The following is a 20,506-nucleotide window of genomic DNA, read 5'->3' as shown; positions in this document are numbered from 1 at the left end:
TTGGTATGCGATGAAATCAAATAAGGCAGATAAACTGCTAGCAAGACAACTAAAAGGGAAACAACAAAACCAAACGGTACAATCATTAGAAGAGGGACTTGGAATAAAGAAGACACAAACAAAAGACATTAAATAAATATTCAGAGACTACTACCAGAAACTGTACACATAACAGAGTCCGAAGGAAGAGGAACAGGCAGCCTTTCTAAGGGAGATAACACTTCCAAACATCACACCAGATGAAAAAACAGCATTGGACGAACAGATAACAATAGAGGAGGTAACAAGAGCAATTAGAGACTTACCCAAAAATAAAGCTGCAGGACCGGATGGCTACATAGCAGCTTTTTATAAAAACCTATGCGGAAATTCTATCCCCTATCCTAACAAATCTCTTCAATACCTTTAAAGGCACGACCAATATCACTACCTCAATGAACGAGACAGAAATACTAGTCTTCCACAAGAAAGGGAAAGACCCAGAGAACCCGAGCTCCTATCGCCCAATATCTTTAATCAACATCGATGCAAAACTCTACACAAAGGTACTCGCAAACAGGCTCTCACCCCTACTCCCCAAACGGATACATCAAGAACAATCAGGATTCATCCCAAACAGAAAAACCCACAACAACATCAGACGAATAGCACATCTCATAGAGAAAATGGGAATCACTAATACCCCATCAGCAATGCTATCGGTAGATGCGGAAAAAGCATTCGACCGGGTAGAATGGACTATGCTATTTGCAACTCTCAAAAAAATGGGCATGGCAAATGCATTTATAAATATGATTAGAGCTAACTACAACTCACCAACGGCTAGGATAGCAGTAAACGGAGAACTCTTGGATCCAATCAGAATAGGAAGAGGCACCAAACAGAGCTGCCCACTATCACCCCTTATGTACGCAATCTTCCTCAAACCCCGACTGGCAAAGGTAAGAGCAGCCCCCGACATCAAGGGCATAGAAATGGGGGGGCAGACACACAAGACAGCGGCATTTGCGGACGACATGATGATGACACTAACAGAACCAACCAAATCACTACCCCTCCTCATACAACAGATTGACAACTACGGATTAATATCAGGCCTAAAAGTAAACAAACAAAAGTCGTCGGTAATGGTCCTGGCCAGAGACAAACAAGAGATATACAAGAAAAAGGAGAATTGCATCTACAAACCGCAGAGGATGGGGTGAGATATCTGGGAGTCACACTAACCACCTCGATAAAGAATCTCTACACAGGAAAGTATACGAAACTCATAGAAAAGGTGCAAAGAGACCTGGACAGATGGAACCCATTAGCAATTTCCTGGTGGGGCAGAATAACACTTATAAAAATGACAATATTACGTAGACTACTGTATTATTTCCAAGCACTTCCAATTCAGATACCGGCAACATTCTTTAAGTCACTCACCAAAATAATAACAAAATACATCTGGCAAAACAAAACTCCAAGACTATCACAACAGGTGCTTACGGCTCAAAAGTCAGATGGAGGCATGGCGTTCCCCCATTTCAAGAAGTATTATGAGGCAGCACAAATGTGGGTTCTAAGTGAATGGATCACAAACACTTCAGAAAAATGGAGGGAGGCGCAGGACAGAGCAGTAGCAAGATCAAACATGCGCCACTTACTATGGCGCAGACCTGAGCACAGCCATCAAAATGTCCAAATAAGCGAGATCATGAGCACATTCTTGGAAATATGGGATAGAGCTACCAAGAAAGAAATACTCACAATAGACCCTGCCCCCTTCATACCAATTTTTGACAACCCGGAATTCCTTCCGGGCACAGAAAAAGGAGCATTCCAGAAATGGCGGGAAGCAGAATGCTTAAAAGTGGGAGACATGTATGGCGACCTACAGATCAGGAAGTACGCCGAATGCCAGGACCTACTGGGCCTCACGGAAAAGGACAGATATCAATATGAACAACTACACCACTGGCTCACTACGCCTAGAATAACACAAGCAATTACAAGGACCCTGAACCCATTCGAAACATATATGATGACCCAGTCGGGAGAAAAGAAGTTTGTCTCCACCCTTTATATGAAGAAATGGGAAACTATGTTATGAAAACAAATCACGAGGGAACAATGGACGTACATCTGGCAAATAATCCCCAAATGGACATTGGCAATCCAAACAAGAGAAGCGTGGACAAAAATGATAATTCAATGGCATTACACCCTGGAACGACTTCACAGAATGTTCACCACAACGCAAGAAAAATGTTCGAGGGGATGTCATACAGCAGGAAACTGGAGACACATATGGTGGGACTGCATGGTACTACAACCATTTTGGACAGAGGTCAAAGCCCAAATGCAAAATATCTTTAAGGGAGCAGAAAACTTAGGTGAGGAGGTTTGGATGTGTGGCATGTGGAATCCACGAGATAAGTCAATGACAAAGGTACAAAAGAGAAATTTCATGTGATTCCTCATAGCAGCATGGCTAGCAATAGCACAAAAATGGAAACAGAAGATAACCCCATCCAACCAAGAATGGTTACAGAGAATATGGACATACGTGGCAATGGAGAGAATCACATGCAACATACAAGGTGACCGGCAGAGATTTGCATCTGATTGGGGGAAGCGATAGACTATCTACAAAGTGACTATATGATGCAATGGTGCCCACACAAAATCTGCATTCTGGACATGTTTACAGGATAAGACGGAAGCAGAACAATGGGAAGCAGTGGGAAACCTAAGAACAATACAACCGGTGAGGGGGGAGGAGGGAAAGGAGGGGGGAATGGGACAATGTTGAAGTCCCAAAGTTTATTTTTAAAGAAATGCCAATAAAAATTTATTTTTTTAAAAGAAATGTACAATGTGTTGGGAAAACCCAACTGGCAAACATATTTAAAGTTATCACACACACACCTACCTTCTGCACTCTTGGGCATGTTAGAGGGACTCTTTAACCATTTAAAAAACACGCTCACCCTCTCCTGGGAACTTTTTAGTTTTTTGGTCACAGAGAGACTGCATTACCAGGTTTTAAAAAATAAAGCTCTTCATCGCTCTATGAATGCTCCCATTTTCATATACCAGCAACGTTAATACCATCTCCGTGGCTTTGATACTATACATCATACTGTCCACCCCTTTAAAAAAAGAAAGGGACAACTTGACACCATTAAGGTCATGAAGTTAATTTATTTATTTATTCATAGAAATCACAGGAAAGCAATGGATTTCGGCACAAACAAGCATACAAAATGCAACATTGCAGAGCGGAGGACATGGGTTCTTGACAATGGAGAATGTGACTTGAAGACCAGATGTTTCAGGAGAAGGTGGAAACATAAACCATGGATGAGCACAGGACAGAATAACAAAGAACAGCATGGTGGAGGGAATGCTAAATTTAGGATGGAAGGGTGATGGAAGAGTACTGCAGTGTTGTCCGTAATGGCAGGGAGAGAGGGAAGCAGGGTGATGGAATAGCGTAGAGTGCCAGGAAAGGAGGAGGGCTTTGAGGTTGAATTTAAATAGTGGTAGAGTTTGAGTAGTACGGAGAGGAAGAACATTACAGAGTAGGGGAGCGAGGAGACAGAACAGAAACGAGAGGGAGTTCAGGGAGCTCGAGTAGTGGCATAGAAGCGAGCTGAGGATGATCATAACGAATGAAAGGGAGAGTAGGGAGAGAGATGAGCAGACAGGTAGGGTGGGGCAAGTTCATGGATAGTTTAGAAGATTATGAGAAGTTTATACTTAGCTCTTTCTTTCATAAATCGCCAGCAAATCTGGTGACGGGCAGAGGCTAAGCGAGAAAGGCTGAAGTGTGCGGAATACAAATATGAGAAATGTATGTGAAAAGCATAGTTGGGAAAGACACAAAGGAGACTGGCACAGTAGTCAGATCTAGAAAGGATTAACGAGGAGATTATCTGTTTAGTATTATTTAAAGGAAGAAGATGAAGGATTTTTCTGATATTGAGAAGGTTCAGTCTGGCTGCAGTGGCAGATTTGGAGAGGAAGAGTGGGAAGTTGTGAGGTGTGTCGAAGAGGACACCAAGGTTACGAGTGGAAGCAGAGAAAGGAAGGTGGTCAAGAGAAGAGAGGGGAAGAGTTAGTCTGTTTGGCTGGGAAGAAGAGAACTTCAGTCTGAGTGGAGTTGATCATGGGCGAGTGAGACGCCATGAAATATTTGATGGTATAGAGACAGTTTGACATTTTTCACAATAGCTCGTCGGATAAGGAGGGAAAGGAGATGAAGATCTGAGTGTCATCATCGAAGAGTAGGTAGGAGAAGCCCCTTAAGGAGATCAGGGCACCAAGAGCTGAAGTATAGAGAGTGAAGAGAAGTGGACCAAGGACAGACCATTGGGGAACTCCAATAGTAATAGGGGTGAATGGGGAGGTTAGGCTGTTCAGGACAATTGAAAGTGTCTAGGGGCAAGGTATAAAGCAAACTAAGCCAGGGCCTTATCTTTAATGCCAAGGAGAGATAATGTAGAGAGAAGGTCAGATTGGTCAACAGTATTGAAGGCAGCAGGGAGGTCAAGAAGAATAAGAATAGATTAACGGTTCTCGCATGACGTGCAGAAGAGATGAAATTGTGGACATTGAGGAGAGCTGTCTTAACAGAATGCAGAGGTCGTAAGCCAGATTGAAGAGGGTCCCAGAGGTTGTGCGTATAAAGGATCTCAGTGAGTCAACAGAATACTACTTGCTCCAGGACTTTGAAATAGTGTGGTAGAAGAGAGACAGGAAGAAAGTTAGAAGGACAGCTAGGATCGAGACCAGGTTTCTTAAGTAGAGGGATGACAGTAGCTGATTTATAGGAAGTGGGAAAAGTAGCATTATCAAGAAAGGAATTGATATGGCAAGTATGATGTGGTGCAACACTGGGAGCTATGCCCTTCAAAATGTGCGGGGACAGTGGGTCAGTGGGGGCACAGGAAGGGTTAGCCATGAGGAATAAGGCAAGAATCACAACAGGGTTAGTGCACATAAAGGAAGACATAGTAGCAGGAGAGGAGGGTAGGAGTGGTGGAGAAAAGTGAGCAGAAGGAGGGAATAGAAGGTAAACAGCGAGGGTACTGCAAATGGTAGACATTTTAGAAGTAGAGAGCAAGATCATTTGCATAACGAGTGGAGGAAATGGAGGAGGTTTTAAGAGGTGAGAGAATTGAGTTGAGGGATTCTTGGAGATGGCTGGGTTCGGAGGATTGAGACGAAATGAGAGGCAGACAGAAGTCACGTTTGGCAGAGTCAAGAGCCGAGGAGTAGTTTTGAAGAGCAGTGAGGGAGAGTTTGAGATCTGAGGAGTGTCTTCACCTTTTCCAAGTGTGAAGCTTTTTCCACATTGTTGTTTTCAGGGTGCGGATGAGAGTTGTAATGCAGGGCCATGGAGGGGAGGATTTAGGAGTAAATGTGGAAAGAGAGTAGCGAGAGGAGAAGGGAGCATAGAGAGCAGTGCTAAAGTTAGTGACAGCTTCTTCAGTGGATATCATATGATATGTGGCATTTATAACGCGCCTGTACACAAGTGTTTCTAGGTGCGAATGGAAAGGTGAGTCTGCATAGGAAGAGAGAGAGTGGTGTAGGTCAGAGAGGTAGTCAGGGAATTTGTAGGGAAACCTGCTGCACTTAGTAACAGTAGTATTAGATGGAGAGGGAGTGAGAACAAATCAGCAGTGGAAATTGAGGTAAAGACAATAGAATGATCGACGGGGGAAGGATCAGTGGAGATATTAGAGGCAGAGAGTTTAGAGGAGATGAGAACAAGGTTGAGAGAGTTTCCATTTCAATGGGTGGTCAGAGAGTGGACAGCAGAGAGTTTGTGGTTAAGTAGAAGAGAGCTAAAGTCAGTGGATAGAGCAGCAGAGAGAGAAGGGAGGTTAAAGTCACCTATGACAATGAGGTGGTGATTGGGACAGAGTCAGTTGGGAGAGGCGGTCCGAAAAATTGATCTACCAGACCAGGTGGCCGATGGAGATAATATGTATGCCATAGAAGGCAGTGATTGTTGAGATAGTGTATTAGAAAAAGGGAGGATAAGTGGGAGATAGGGGAATAGGAGAGTTAGGGAATTTGGAAGATGAGAATAGTCCTACACCACCATGTCTGCCAGTGAGGCGGTGGGAGTGGGTCAAGGGATAGGCAGGGTCATGAACGACAGCAAGGGTTGCAGAATAAGGTGGAGAGATCCAGGTTTCGGTAATGGTAATGAGATCAACAGAAGGAGAACGAGAAAGGAAGAAGTCAGAGGTAAAGGAGGTTTTATTACAGATAGACTGCTCATTCCAAAGAGCAATAGAAATAGTGTGAGATGTAGAAGCATAGAAATGTTGAGTCTGAGAAATAGTGAGGCGCTGTGGTTACATGCGAGAATAGGAAACGTAATGATCAGACAGCCCCCTCATCTTACATGCGGTTTAGGAAGGTCTTCTCAACCAGGATCTTGGTGTATTATAAACATAACTTCGGTAAGACCTACTTCTTGAATGGTGAAGTCCAAAGGCGAAACAGAGGTTTATTAAACATGTCCCTTAACCTACTTAAGGGTTGTGTGCTCCCCACGCAACCCAGGCCCGCTTCCCTCCTCTCCTTCCTCTTTAGGCTCCCTTCAGCTGCGACCAGTGTTTTGTTCCCTGCTTGTCTCTCTGCATTCCACGCCATTTCGTAATGTGGCTATTGTATTGTCATTACACTCCATTGCTTGCCTTTCCTCTTACTTCACGGTTTCCTTGGATCACTGGTGTTTTGCGCATTTTGCTTTTGTAGGGTTAGCATTGTATTGGTACTTTGCATTGTATTCTACTTGCATTTTCACGCCCTTGAGTACCATTGTAGTGTACATTTGTTGCCTGCACTGTTTTCTCCACTCTTGCTAGGGCCCCGCATGGTTCCATTGTTCTTGTTCTGTGGTGTACTTATTTGTTACCCTCTCTACTGTGGATGATCCCCTGTGTGCCTCCCTCTTGTCTGCCCCCAGTGTGTGAACCGCCCCCTCTCCTGCTTGGGCTACCCCGCCCCTTACTTCAGCCCGCACCCTCTATGGTGCTCTCTCTGTCTCCCCTATCTTCTCTAATTGCTATTCTATCGACTATCCTATCCCTCTCAATAAGTCGGGTAGGAAGAGGTTCAAAAGGGACATCCAGGTCTCCAACCCAGGCCTCCCTATCGTTAATACACCCTCACACAGACCCTCACCGACATCCTTTTTGTCGTTCCCTCTCCAGGCCAATGGACTCCCCATATGGTCTCTGTTCCCTCTCCTTTTTCCGCCTCTCCCATTAATGGTGGCACCCAGTGGAAGGCCCTCCTGGCCCCCTTCCACTCCTCCAAGACCATCATCAATGTCTACTTAAATGGCACCGTGTTGGTCCAGGGCCCTGAGGCCAATCTCCTCCTTTTCGATAGACACTTCCTGTGTCTTATCAACTTCCTTCCTTCTGCTATCCCCGCTGCTTCCCTGGCCGCCGTGCCGCCTCCTTCCTCTGCCATCTCTCTGGCACCCTCTCTGATTCTGTCCGCTCTGCCGCCTCCTTCTTCGCCACTTCTCTGGCCGCTCTGCCTTCTCCATCTCCGCCACCTCTCGGGCACCCTCTTCTTCATCTGACTACCCGGCCATCTCCTCCTTCCTCTTCTGCCCATTCTCGGCCACCTCTAACACTTCCGCAGGGCCTACCTCCCCCACGTCGCCTGGCAATCTGCTCCACGTAGCTACTCTTAACTCTTGCTCCGCTGTCAAACACTCCTCGGACATCTGCTGTCTCCTTGAAGAGCTTGATTTCGATGTACTTGGTCTCACCGAGACTTGGCTTATGGCGAAATCTGTCACTGGGCCTAATAAGATTGTTGTTTTTGTTCTCCTTTGTTCCCCTCCCTTGCAACTGAAACACTTGTGTACGAGCGTGATACAAATAAAATATCAATATCAAAAGTTTTGACACTCTCCTCCCTGATGGCTACAAGATCCTCTCCAAACCCAGAACCAACTGCCTGGAGGGGGAGAAGCCCTGATCTTCATGGAGTGGATCCCTGCTTCTGTCATTTCTACGCAGGCTTACTCCTCCTTTAAATGCCTGGTCTGCAGGCTCTCTACCTCTCCTGGCCTCTTTCTCACTGTGGCCACCATCTACAGGCCGTCTGGCCAGGTCGCCCACTTCCTCTCAGAGTCGGCTGACTTCTCCTCCTCGCCTCTACCTTCCAACTTCTCTTCCTCAGAGACCTCAACATCCACTTGGATGCTGCTAGCCCCTCCCCTGGGCTCTTTCGCAAACTCTGTGACTCTCTCTCTCTCTCTCTCTCTATTCTTCCTTCTGGCCCGACTCACTCTGCAGGGCACACCCTGGATGTTCTGATCTCGTCAGACTTCCCCCTCTCCAACCCTTTCACCATTCCTATCTCTTGGTCCGACCACTTTCCTCTCTCCTCTCACCTGTTGCTCTATGCCCTTCAGGTTAAGCTGACCCCATCACTGCCACCCACCTACTACATCATGTGTCAGTTGAGGCTTTCGCTGCTACTTTCTCTCCTCCTCCTACACCTTTGGCTAACTCACACTCTGACACTGCCCTTTCCAACCTTCATCTGTCAATCTCTAACACTCTTGATGTCCTTGCCCCTTGCCCCTGTCAAGAGGATCCATTTGAAGCCTGCATCCAAGTGCAACTCTTGGTACAACTCAGACCTCACCACCCTTAAGCACAAGCGTAGGGTGGCTGAGAGGAAGTGTAGGGTATCTGGTGCATCCTCTGACAAACTGGCCTGCTGCCTGCTCCTAAGGCAGGCAATACAGACTCTCTGTCGTTTCTAAAAAGAGAGCCTACATCCAAGCCCGCGTCTCGTCCGCCTCGAACAACTCGGTTGAACTCTTCAAAATCTGCAAGGAGCTGGCCAATCCTGCTGCAGTCTCCACCTCCCTGTTCCCTTGCAGACCGTTTGCATGTCTCTGGCATCTCGTTTCACCACTAAAACTCAGGACATCCTGTCCACTCTCTCCTATTCCTCTACCGTTCCAGGCTCCTCCCCGGCTGTATCTCCTCTTCCTTTCTCCTCCTTCTCCCGGTTCACTCCTGATGATATTACAAGCCAAGTCCGATCTATGAACGTCTCATCAACGCATGTGCTCCCCTGCTCCTCCAGAACCATTAAGGACCACACAGACACCCTTGCTCCAGCCTTGGCCGATTTCTGCAATCACTCTTTTGCTACTGGAACCTTCCCTTCCCCCCTGAGCCACCCCTTCCTTAAGAAGCCCTCAGCCATTCCTTCCTCTCTGGCAAACTATCGCCCGATCTCCGTCAATCCTTTCCTGGGCAGACTCCTGGAAAAGCTGGCCATCTCTCAGCTTAACCTACACACTGAATGTGTTGGTTGTCTCCATGACCACCAGTCTGGCCTCAGAGCAGCCAGAAGCACTGAGACTGCTCTCCTGAACACCTGTGAAGACTTGCTCTCCAATCTCGACTCTAAACTACCTTCTGTCCTCATTCTCCTTGATATATCCACGGTCAACAACGCCATCCTGCTCAATTATCTCTGTGACAGCCTGGGTATCTCTGGTCAGGCCTTAGCTTGGTTGACTTCCTTTCTCACAGATCGACCCTCCAAGGTCCAACTTGGGCCTGTACTATCTTCTCTCTCTTTTTACTTGTGGTCTTCCCCAGGGGCCTAACCTCTCTCCCTGGCTCTCTAACCACTACCTGGCACCTCTGGCCGACTGCATCTCTACCTTCTGTTCCAACTTTCAGTGCTATGCGGATGACACCCAGCTCTCCTTCAGGCTCCCCTCAGCCTCTTCTGCTCCTTCTCTCATACTGGACTGTCTGTCTGCAATTCAGGATTGGTGTGCCTCCAACGATCTCTGCCTCAATGCCAGTAAGACTGAGATCCTCCTCATTGGGACATCTGCTCCCGCCTTCCCTCTCTCACTCTGGCCGCCCACCCTGGGCCCTCTACCTGCTCCTTCCTGTGAGGCTAGGAACCTTGGCGTCATCTTCGACTCCACCCTCTCCTCTCCTCACATCTCTGACCTCTCTAAGAAGTCACACTATCAGCTGCACCTCCTCAGAGGTATTCTTTTTTTCTCACTTTCCCCAAGAAGCTCACTGTCTCCAGAGCCCTGGTCCTCTCTAGGCTGGACTACTGCAACAGCCTCTTTCTAAATCTTCCTGCCTCTACTCTTCGCAAATATTCCAGAACATGACTGCAAGACTTGTCCTTGGCCTCAAACCCAGGGATTGTATCTGTCCAGCCCTGAAATCTCTCCACGGGTTCCCTGTGGCTACAATGATCAAGTTCAAGACCCCCTGCATCGCCCACAAGGCTTTCTGGTCCCGGGTACCACACTACATCCAACTTACTCTTCCTAATCATCTTCGTTCTCGAGCCCTCTGCTTATCCACCTCCAACTCTCTGAGGGTCAGATGCTTCTACAAGCAGAGAGTGGGGTTAGATCTCTGTCCTCGGCTGGGCCGTCCTTCTGGAACAGTCTCCCTGCCTCTCTCGAACTTGAGCAGGACCACCTAAGGTTCCGGAAGCAACTCAAGACCTTCCTTTTCGCTTCTGCTTTCTCTATCCCTCTCCCTTGCTGATGACCCTGTCTGCTGCATATACTGGTTACCTGGGCACCCACCGAACCTACGGGACCAGGCTCCTGTATGACCAGTTGCCCTCGCACTGCCTCCCAACCACTCAGGGACTGTATCTGCAATCCTACAGTCCCCTGACTATCTGCACTTATGAGCCACCTCCAAGCAGCACTTATGAGTTCCCTTGCAATCTCCCGTCCCCCCCTCCTCCTGCATGATCTGAGTGACACAAGGCCTAGTAAGATTGTTGTTTTGTCCTCCTTCTGTCTTCCCTTCCTTGCCTTACCGTGTCTAGAAACACTTGCATACAGGCTCGTTATAAATTACTTATCATATCAGATCATATCATTAAGGCTGAAAAATTATTGCCCCCAGAAGTTCTAGTTGTGTTAGGTTTAAACTTTATATTAAATGTACTTAAGTTCCTCATCGACAAATGGAAATGCTCAGAAAAAGTCTGAGGTTTTCGGGTAAGCAAAGCAATCTAACTTCCCTTCTTATTGTTGCAAACATCTCCACCTTTGCCCCACACTGACTACGTTTATTGAATAGAGCAGAATGTGAGTAAATGTGATTTTGTACTAAGTCTTGATCTGGAGATAGGACCTTTGCATTTACCTCCGTATAAAGAGCATACCACCAATGTTGAACCCTAAAAGCTACAAGAGGTAAAATAGTAAGGGTCTGAGAAAGTTCCCTGGAAGGGGTGAACATTGCCCATCACCAGCCTTAAGCTCTGTATCACCCTCCCAGTAGGTATTTATGTATTTGCCAAACATTTGAAATTCAAAAAAGCCTTTGGGCCGGGCCATTAAATTCAACATAGCCAGTTATCATCCATGAGATGTGGCTAACCATTGCCAGAGACTCATAAAAGGCAGACTTGCACCTGTTATTCATTTTGAACTGAGCGCCTGCTTACTAGAATGTGTACAGAGAGCTACTTTAATTACTTGATGCTGTCACACTTCATCATTGCAGGTATTTGGGTTTTTGTTAAACAGATCACCAATTAGTAAGAGCACTTATTAATGGTCTGTATATAATGATTTAATTTTAAGCTACATATCCAATGCTTCATAGGAGCAGAGAATGAAAGACGCAACAGTGTGCCCAAAATCAGACAGTTTAAATCTCAAACCTGGTTCTCCACCTTCACATAGTGCCTGTTCAGCAGATTTTCTGTGACCGTCAACGAGCCCTTTCCCAGATAACTAATGCCAGGTGCAATAGTATTGTCCTTTTATAATGATGTTTTATTTGATTTATCTTTCACCAAATTGCAATTTGTTTTTTTTTTTTAGCTATCACCTTTTAACCTGCACCTCACATGATCATGAATTGATTGATAGGTGGTATAGACTGCCATGCTTGGGTGTTCTATATTAATTCTATACATTAATTTAGGAGCATTCCACTCCACTTATGATTGAGATTGGTATCAGATACTAAGATAAGATTGCCATAGTATGTTACTTCTATGGATCTTTACTGCATAGCTCTGGAACTTGTTCTGCACACACCTAAGATGGTTGGTATTTTGAGACTCTATTATGGTATAATAAATACTGGTCTAGTGATGCTGTTTAGCCAATTATTGTCATGTGCAGGGGTTTGAAACTTTGAACATGATGAAGTACTTTCCAGATCCTGGCAAAGGGCGTTGACGCCTGAAAATAGATTGGATCAAGGGACTTACGCTAGCACTTTAGAACATTTGCAATGTATTGCCTGCTTTATCCATTGCATGTTGTCCATGCAATTCATCCAGATGCACATTTGAAGACTATGCCCTTCATAAATATAATCAAGAAGGATGCATTAATATTTCTTTACAAATAAAGGGGTCCTCAAGAATATTACAAGAGGAATGTATAATGAGCTTTGTTTGTTTGCTGAGTGAACATTATTGGACGGTGTGCCAACACATTCCATGTGGTTATTTAAAATGTCAGATCTTGTGCAGAGGCATCCAAGAATAACCCATACTCTTCAACATTTGTATCTGTCTCCTCCTTTAGATTATCTGCAAGAAGATTCTCCTCTATCACACCTACACTGACAACACGCAACTTTACTCACGCATCAGCAACTAGCAAAAACAATATCAGGCCCTCAAAATCTTCTTGTCTGCCACAGAGAGTGGATGGTCAGGAGTCTCATGAAAAAAAGATGATCTGAAAGGGCAAATTAAGCCATCATTGTAACCAACCACATTTCATCAATGGGGTGGGGAAGCTGCTAATGTGCATCCACAAGTGCATGAACACACCCACGTGTGCTTGGATGCACTTGGAGGTGCGTTTACGCAATGGGGCTCGGATTAGAGGACTGGCATGGGCAATAGTTGTTCATCCCCGAAAAACAAAGACAACATAAAGCACCAGCACATCTTCATGGTAGAACCATGACCAGGCATGCAGTGGTCAGTTGTGACACCTATGGGGCTTACAGCCCCAGGATGGAGATGCACCCATGTCTAACATCTTCATTAACTTTATTTCCCATTTTTGGAGGTGGAAATGTAAATGCTACTGAACTGTAACTAGTGAAATCTGCTATGGTTAGAGTACATAACAGCTGTTGCCATGATTTCAGCGTCATTGGACCATGTAATGAGGTCTGCTGTTCCCACACAGGCCACCGTGCATGGCTTGGTCATCCAAAACACACACCCAGCTGCTAGCTATTGATAAAGATAGTGGCTGTACAGAGATGCAGATACCTGCATCCCTAATCACAATGTGTGAATCGGGGAAAGGTGCATAGTGCGTGTGGAATGTGACTGCCAGCAAAGCAATACTTGCTTGCTACAGTCCCAGAGACCGAACTTGGTCCATAACAATGTCATTATGCTCTCACTGCATCTTTCAATAATATAAACATCCATTGAAAAGAAGAAAATAATTGTTAGCGGTCAATAACCTGTTGATGAAGGGTCCTCTGGCCTGTAGCGTGTCAGTGAGAACTGTTCAGTGTTGTCATAGCCATGTGTGTCCTGCATACTGGGTACACCTGCAACGAAAAGTTACATCATTTCAGTAATCACACATAAGAGTGAATACTTAGGGCTCTACAATGCCTCTTAGTTTGATGATGTCTGGTGGGGTATTGAGATCCACTGTTACAAAATTCACTAGATATTCTCTTTAACACAAAATATAAAATGGTAACTGAGGAGACTCTAGTGGAAAAGATGCACAGTGACATCTGGGCATAGTATAGGCATATCTACCAGGCACTAACATGGAGACACTGTGCCAGAGCCTGGATGATGTTCACACCCTGGGCACAGCTGTTCGCAATGAGCAGCTGATAAAGTAGTCGGTGTGAACAGGGTTTCATCAAAGGCCAGGGATAACATGTAGTACACGCAGGGTCAATGTGCTGAAGGCATGGCCAAAGGACATCATACCTAGGGCACAGACCCTGCTTGGTATGGCAACAAGTAGGAGAAGCATGCAGTGAAACTACATGTTCAAAGTATATCATTAGAAACCCAAATAGGTCAGTACAAAATCTGCATTAAGAGAGGATTTGGTTGGCCGGTGTGATAAGATAATAAATAAAGTTGATTAAAAAAGTGCAAATTCCAAGAACAAAAGCTTAATTTAAAGAGATGCTAGGATTACTATGTAAACCGTAAAATCGACTGAAATTTGCAAGTTACGGTTACCAACGCATTAGAGCCCATAAAGTGATAAATGGAAAGCTGTTTTAATGAATCTTAACCACTGCTCTTAGATGCTCCTACTTGTCATAGTTAATGGGTCTGGCCAGATTAAAATCTGTCTTGGTGCAGAGTAGAATTCTAGGCTCCATCTACTCTGCATGGGAATAAAGGCATGTTTCCACCTTGCTGGTCATCATCAGAGAGGCGCAGCTTGATTCCTCTCTGAAACAGCAGGGAGGGACCCATGTACGTTGTTAAAACAGATTTCCTATTTGTGGGCATTCTAGGGCCGCTTATTAGGGCCCCTCAACTTCTTGCTTTTTTCTCCTCATTTTTTTGGATCACTGACTTATTTTGGTAACAAGAGGGGCTTCTCCTGAAACCCCCCCTGACATTGCAACCCTTTTGACCAACTTTAGGTACATGGTATTGGGTTTCCCTATGGCGCCCAGTCCCAAGAATGCCTCTCAGAAGCCCCATTCTTGTCTCTGGGTGATTATATCACCCTAAATAGGTTTTATGGAGCAGGTTTGTAGCAATCGTACTTTCGTTTTGGCATGACTGCAAGCCATTTTACTGCATTGAAAGCCCACTGTACATTTTTGGTAGTTCTTTGTTTCAAGGCAACCATGCGGTAGGCACAAAATGGCCATTCTGACCATGTGAGCTCAAATGGCATTTTCCACAATGGTTTAAACTGGTTTAGACTCATGACATTGCGTGTCGGATGTTTATTGCTGAACAAAGATATATTCAAGAGGTAATAATGATGTAAAGAAAAACACCAACACCAACAACAACAAAAAAGAAATTGTCCTGTCAATATCATTTCTATAAACAAAATTCTGATCAAATAGAAATCACATACACGTACCGAAATAGCGCAGGCAGCCTTAAGTAAGACATTGTACAACAATCATGTAGACATAATATATTTACCGGAGAGTTTTTCTCATATTTATTAGCCTTTCTGAACGCTCGTCTGCACCATTCAGTGCGTGGATACTGCCATGCCAATTTCTTATGATCAAAGCTGTGCATATCCTAACTTGAGATGAGAAACGAATTAAGGTGCTCAGGAGAGTCGATGGGGAAATGGACTCGTGTCTAAAAATAAATGGGGCGTTTCCTTCTAGAAGAACAAGTTACTTTCTTACCTGGTAACGTTCTTTCGATGGGATGGTCCGACGACGTATTCCATATCTATGACAGGTAATCACCACAGCTGTGCTGCTTCGGAAACTTTTCCGGCGTCTGCGTCCTGCGTCGATGACGTCGATGCGCCGACGTCGAGGACCTCCTCCGACGTCCGACGTCATCCGATGTGATAAGTAGGACGCACGACGCCTGTAGCCTCAGTTGTAGTTTTTTCCCCCAGAACGTGTGACATAAGTCAACTGCCAGTCAGACACAAAGCCTTGCGGAACGTAAGCTGCAATCGCAACAGAAATTCTGCAGCGGGGAAGGCAGGGTGGGAGCGATATGGAATACGTCGTCAGACCATCCCATCGAAAGAACGTTACCAGGTAAGAAAGTAACTTGTTCTTCGAGGGGATTGGGTCCTCCGACGTATTCCATATCTATGACAGACTCCCAAAGCAGTACCAAATCAAGGAGGAGGGAAAGAATTTAGAAACAAAATGTAGAATAGCCAACCAAATAGCAGAGCAAAGGACCGCCTTGCCAAAGGCCAGATCCTGCCCTCTGATGGAATCGAGGGAATAATGCCGTACAAATGTATGTACTGAAGCCCAGGTGGCAGCATCACAGATGTTGCGAATAGGAACACCCCTCTGCAGGGCAGTAGATGCAGCCACGCCCCTGGTAGAATGGGCCCGCAAGCCAGCCGGTGGGTCCTTACCCGCCAAGCGGTAACACTCCGAGATGGCCAAAATAATCCAGCGTGACAAAGTCTGTTTCGTCACAGCTTGCCCCAAGCGCTTACCAGCGTAACCAATAAAGAGTTGATCGTCCACTCTGACCCGGGACATGCGAGAAACATAAAAGCTCAAAGCTCTCCTAGGATCAAGCCTATGGAGCCTCTCCTCTTCCTTACCAGGATGCGGAGGAGGATAGAATGCCGGAAGAACAATCTTCTGGGCCAAATGAAATTCCGTCACTACCTTTGGAAGAAAAGAAGGACGAACTCGAAGGACAACCCTGTCCTTGTGAAATACAGTGAAGGGTGGCTTAACAGAAAGTGCCTGTAACTCACTCACTCTGCGAGCGGAAGTAACCGCAACTAAAAACACAGTTTTCAAAGTCAACAGCCTCAAAGGGCAAGAATGTAAAGGCTCAAACGGAGCACCCATAAGAAACCTAAGAACAAGGTTTAAATCCCAACCGGGCACCAGGAAAGGCGACGGAGGGAACACATTAGTGAGCCCTTTCAGAAACTGTGAAATCAAAGGGATTTTAAAGTAAGAACATTCTTCAGATGAGCGCTTAAAGATGGACAGCGCCGCCAGGTAACCTTTAATGGTACCCACTTGCAAGCCCCTGTGGGCCAAAGAAAGCAAAAAGGACAGAACCATGGGGATGTCACATGCAAAAGGATCCACATTCTGAACTCTGCACCAGTCGCAGAACTTACGCCAACGGCAACGGTACAGAGACTTAGTTGCGGGCCTTCGGGCCGAAAGCAACACCTCCATCACGTCTTCAGGGAGGTCCCAATCCTTATACCTCAACCTTTCAGAAGCCAAGCGTGAAGGTTGAGGGATCCGACCTCTGGATGGAGAACCTGACCCCCCTCCCGTGAGAGCAGATCGTCTCGGTAGGGAAGACGACGTGGAGGGCAGATGGACAAGTCGAGAAGGTCCGGGTACCACGTCCTCCGAGCCCACGCCGGAGCAATGAGGATCATCCGGGAACCGAACTTCCGTAACCTCCGCAGCACTTGCGGGATGACGGGGACTGGAGGAAACGCGTACAGCAGCGGGAATGACCACTCCACCACAAACGCGTCTCCTAAGGCTCCTCTCGGAGGAAATTCCCGCGAGCAAAACCTCTCGCACTTCCGGTTGACACTGGAGGCGAAGAGATCCACTTGAGGGGTCCCCCAAAGGGCGAAGATCTCCAGGAGAATCTCCTGAGCCAACTCCCACTCGTGAGAGATCGCGCTCTGCCTGCTCAGAGCGTCCGCCGTCACGTTTTCGTCTCCGGCCAGATGAACTGCCGAGATCGAAACTTCCTGCCTGATGGCCCAGAACTCGAGCTGCATCGCCTCCCTGCACAGAGGAAGTGACCCTGCCCCCCCCTTTTTGTTGAGGTAGTGCATGGCCACAGTGTTGTCCGTCATGATCAGGACAGTCTTTCCTCGCACAGTCGGCAGAAAAGCCTTCAGGGCTAGCCTGACGGCCCTCAGCTCCAACAGATTGATATGGAGTCTGGACTCCGACGGAGACCAACGACCGCTGACTGTCAGCCCGTTGGCATGAGCTCCCCATCCCGTGAGGGATGCATCCGTCACGATCGTCACCTCCGGCCAGGGTAGCCAAAATGGAGCCCCCTTCATCAAGTTGCCTTCGACGGCCCACCACAGAAGGTCCCGGGTGACCGAGGGCGGCACCTGAACCGGGTCCGACATCCTGCCGGAGGACTGCGACCATTGCGTCTTGAGTGCCCACTGCAAAGATCTCATCCGCAGGCGAGCCTCTGGCACCAGAAGAATGCAGGATGCCATGAGGCCGAGCAACCTCAAGAACTCGAACGCCGGGAGCGTCTGGGCATGCTGAAACTTGTGCACCATCTGCTGAATGTGAAGAGCCCTCACCTGGGGAGGAAAACACTGCCCCAGGGAAGTGTCGAGCACTGCTCCGATGTACTGGAGCTTCTGTGTTGGCGTCAAATGGGACTTCTTTAAATTGAGGGAGAAGCCCAGCCTGTGAAGGGAGTGGCAGGCGACGGACAGATGATCCAGGACTTGCTCGGGAGAGCTCCCCCTGATCAACCAATCGTCCAGGTAGGGGTAGACGTGAATCCCCCCTTGCCTGAGATGCGCTGCCACCACCACCATGAGCTTGGTGAAAACCCTCGGGGCGGAGGTCAAACCGAACGGCAGGACCCGAAACTGAAAGTGCGAGTCGCCAACCGCGAACCTCAGGTACTTCTTGTGCTTGGGATGGATCGGCACATGGAAGTAAGCATCCTTGAGGTCGAGTGACACCAACCAGTCCTGAAGCTGAAGGGCCTGGAGGACTTGAGAGAGAGTAACCATCTTGAACTTGTCCTTCCTGAGGAGTTTGTTCAAACCGCGCAAGTCCATGATGGGTCTCAATCCCCCGTCTTTCTTGGAAATCAAAAAATAAGGGGAATACCAACCCTCGTTCCTCTCCGCTACAGGCACCAGTTCTATGGCGCCTTTCTCCAGCAGGGCTTGAATTTCCTGCGCAAGGAGCGGATCCGGACACTTCAAAGAGAGGTTCCCCGGTGGATTGTCGCGAGGCCTGTGCCGAAAGGGAAGACAGTAGCCGTGGGTTATGATCTCCAGAACCCACACATCTGAAGTAATGGCACGCCACTCTACAAGATGCTGCGCCAGCCTTCCCCCAACCGGCGAACCATGGGACATGGCCTCATGACTGAGTAGGAGCGGCTGCGGCGTTACCTGAGGGCAAAGAGGCAACTGCCCGAGCGGCCTTGGCACCACGGGTACCTTGTCGTCCACCTCTGGTACCCCTGCGTAGGCCCCTTTGACTGCCAGCTCCTCTTGCTTTACCAAAGGACGAGTAATAGCGAAAGGAGCCACCCCTCCACTGCTGTCCCCTAGGACGAAAAGGCGGAGGTTGGCGAACTGCAGCGCCCAACGACTTCGCTGCAGCTTTTGAGGTCTGCAACCTCTCAAGGCTCTCGTCAGCCTTGCTGCCAAAAAGATGTTCACCATCAAAGGGCATGTTGAGGAGCCGGGACTGCACATCAGGAGCAAACCCCGACTTCCGCAACCACGCAAACCTGCGTATCACGGTGCTCGCCGCCATGGACCTACTGACGCATTCAGCTAAGTCCAAACCCGACTGAACGGACTCACACATGGCATCCTTACCATCCTGGACCATAGCAAGGAAACCATCCCGTTCGTCCCCTTCGGGAATATGTTCAGCCGCTAACGCAACACAGTTCCACAGAGTGTGCGTGAAACGCGACAAGGCACAAATGGAGTTGGCCGCCTGAAGCGCCATACCACCAGAAGAAAACACCTTCTTCGCCCAGCCATCAAAACGTTTGTCGTCCCTATCAGGAGGGATGGTAGGGTACGACGCCTGCTTTGCCGGGGCCGTGGCCGCCTGCACCACCAAACTTTCCGGAGTGGGGTGCCTGGTCAAGTAGCAGGGGTCGCCACTGGCTGGACGGTATTTTCGCGACAAGGATCTGCCCACTGCCGGGAGACTCTCCGGAGCAGTCCAAGCCGCCGCCACCCTACGCTGTAAAGCCATATGGAACGGCAGTACCGGGTCAGTTGGGGGACCAACATCAAGGATGTCCGTCAGATCATCCTGCACAAACTCCCCTGGGGGAGCAGACCATCCCAGATACTCAGACACCCTAGCCATAAGGCGCCGGTATGAGGAATCGGCATGGGAGCCAGGCTCAGGCCGACCAAATTCCACCTCTGGAGAGGTGTCCAGACCACTGGCATCATGCAGCGACTGCCTCAAATCGTCAAATTGACTATGGCCCGAGACAATGTCATCCGGCACCTGACTAGGAACCAGGCCATCAGAATCCTCATCCGCCTCCGAAATAAATTCCAGGTGGCGAAAAGGCACCCGAGAGTGCTTGCTCTTAACCAGAGCCTTCCTAGGGGGTACACCCGTGACACGGGGGACCTCCGACACGAAAGGCGTCGATGGCGTCGAGCGAATCGGCGCCGACGCCGAGAAAACCCGCAACGGCGCCGACAGGATCGGCATCGACGTCGAGGAAATCGGCGTCGACGTCAGATGCAGCGCCTCCAGTATCGGCGGCGTCGACACAGCCCTCGAGGCCGGAGCCCCGAGCGTGTCCCTCGACGACCTGAACGTCGACGGCCTCGACGACGTCCTCGAAGCCGGAGCCTCGAGAAAGCCCGTCGACGCCCTCGACGCCTCAGACGTCGACGTCTTCCTCGAAGACTTCACAGGAGCACACGGTCTCGAACGCGTCGAGGACCGGGACCTGGAACGGGTACGGCGAGAACGAGCCTCCTTGTCCGAACGGGACCGCTCCCGTGACTCGCGCCGACCACTCTTGCGAGCGGTGTCTCTCGAACTCA

The 20,506-nt window shown here is 48.0% G+C and overlaps 1 protein-coding gene across 4 annotated transcripts in view; it reads right to left on the bottom strand.

Annotated features, from left to right (window-relative positions):
- PAPLN (papilin, proteoglycan like sulfated glycoprotein) overlaps positions 1 to 20,506 on the bottom strand; it is a 1,044,076-nt gene that overhangs the window by 286,465 nt on the left and 737,105 nt on the right. For all 4 annotated transcript variants that reach the window (XM_069638639.1, XM_069638640.1, XM_069638642.1 and 1 more), the window contains one exon: positions 13,506 to 13,595. In XM_069638639.1, the coding sequence (XP_069494740.1) occupies positions 13,506 to 13,595 (90 nt within the window). The remainder of the gene's footprint in view (positions 1 to 13,505; positions 13,596 to 20,506) is intronic.

Source organism: Ambystoma mexicanum, chromosome 14 (assembly GCF_040938575.1).
Source record: "Ambystoma mexicanum isolate Mex_15411 chromosome 14, UKY_AmexF1_1, whole genome shotgun sequence".
Lineage (NCBI taxonomy): Eukaryota > Metazoa > Chordata > Amphibia > Caudata > Ambystomatidae > Ambystoma > Ambystoma mexicanum.
Note: the sequence above shows the minus strand (reverse complement) of the source record. Positions and strands in the feature narration are given on the sequence as shown.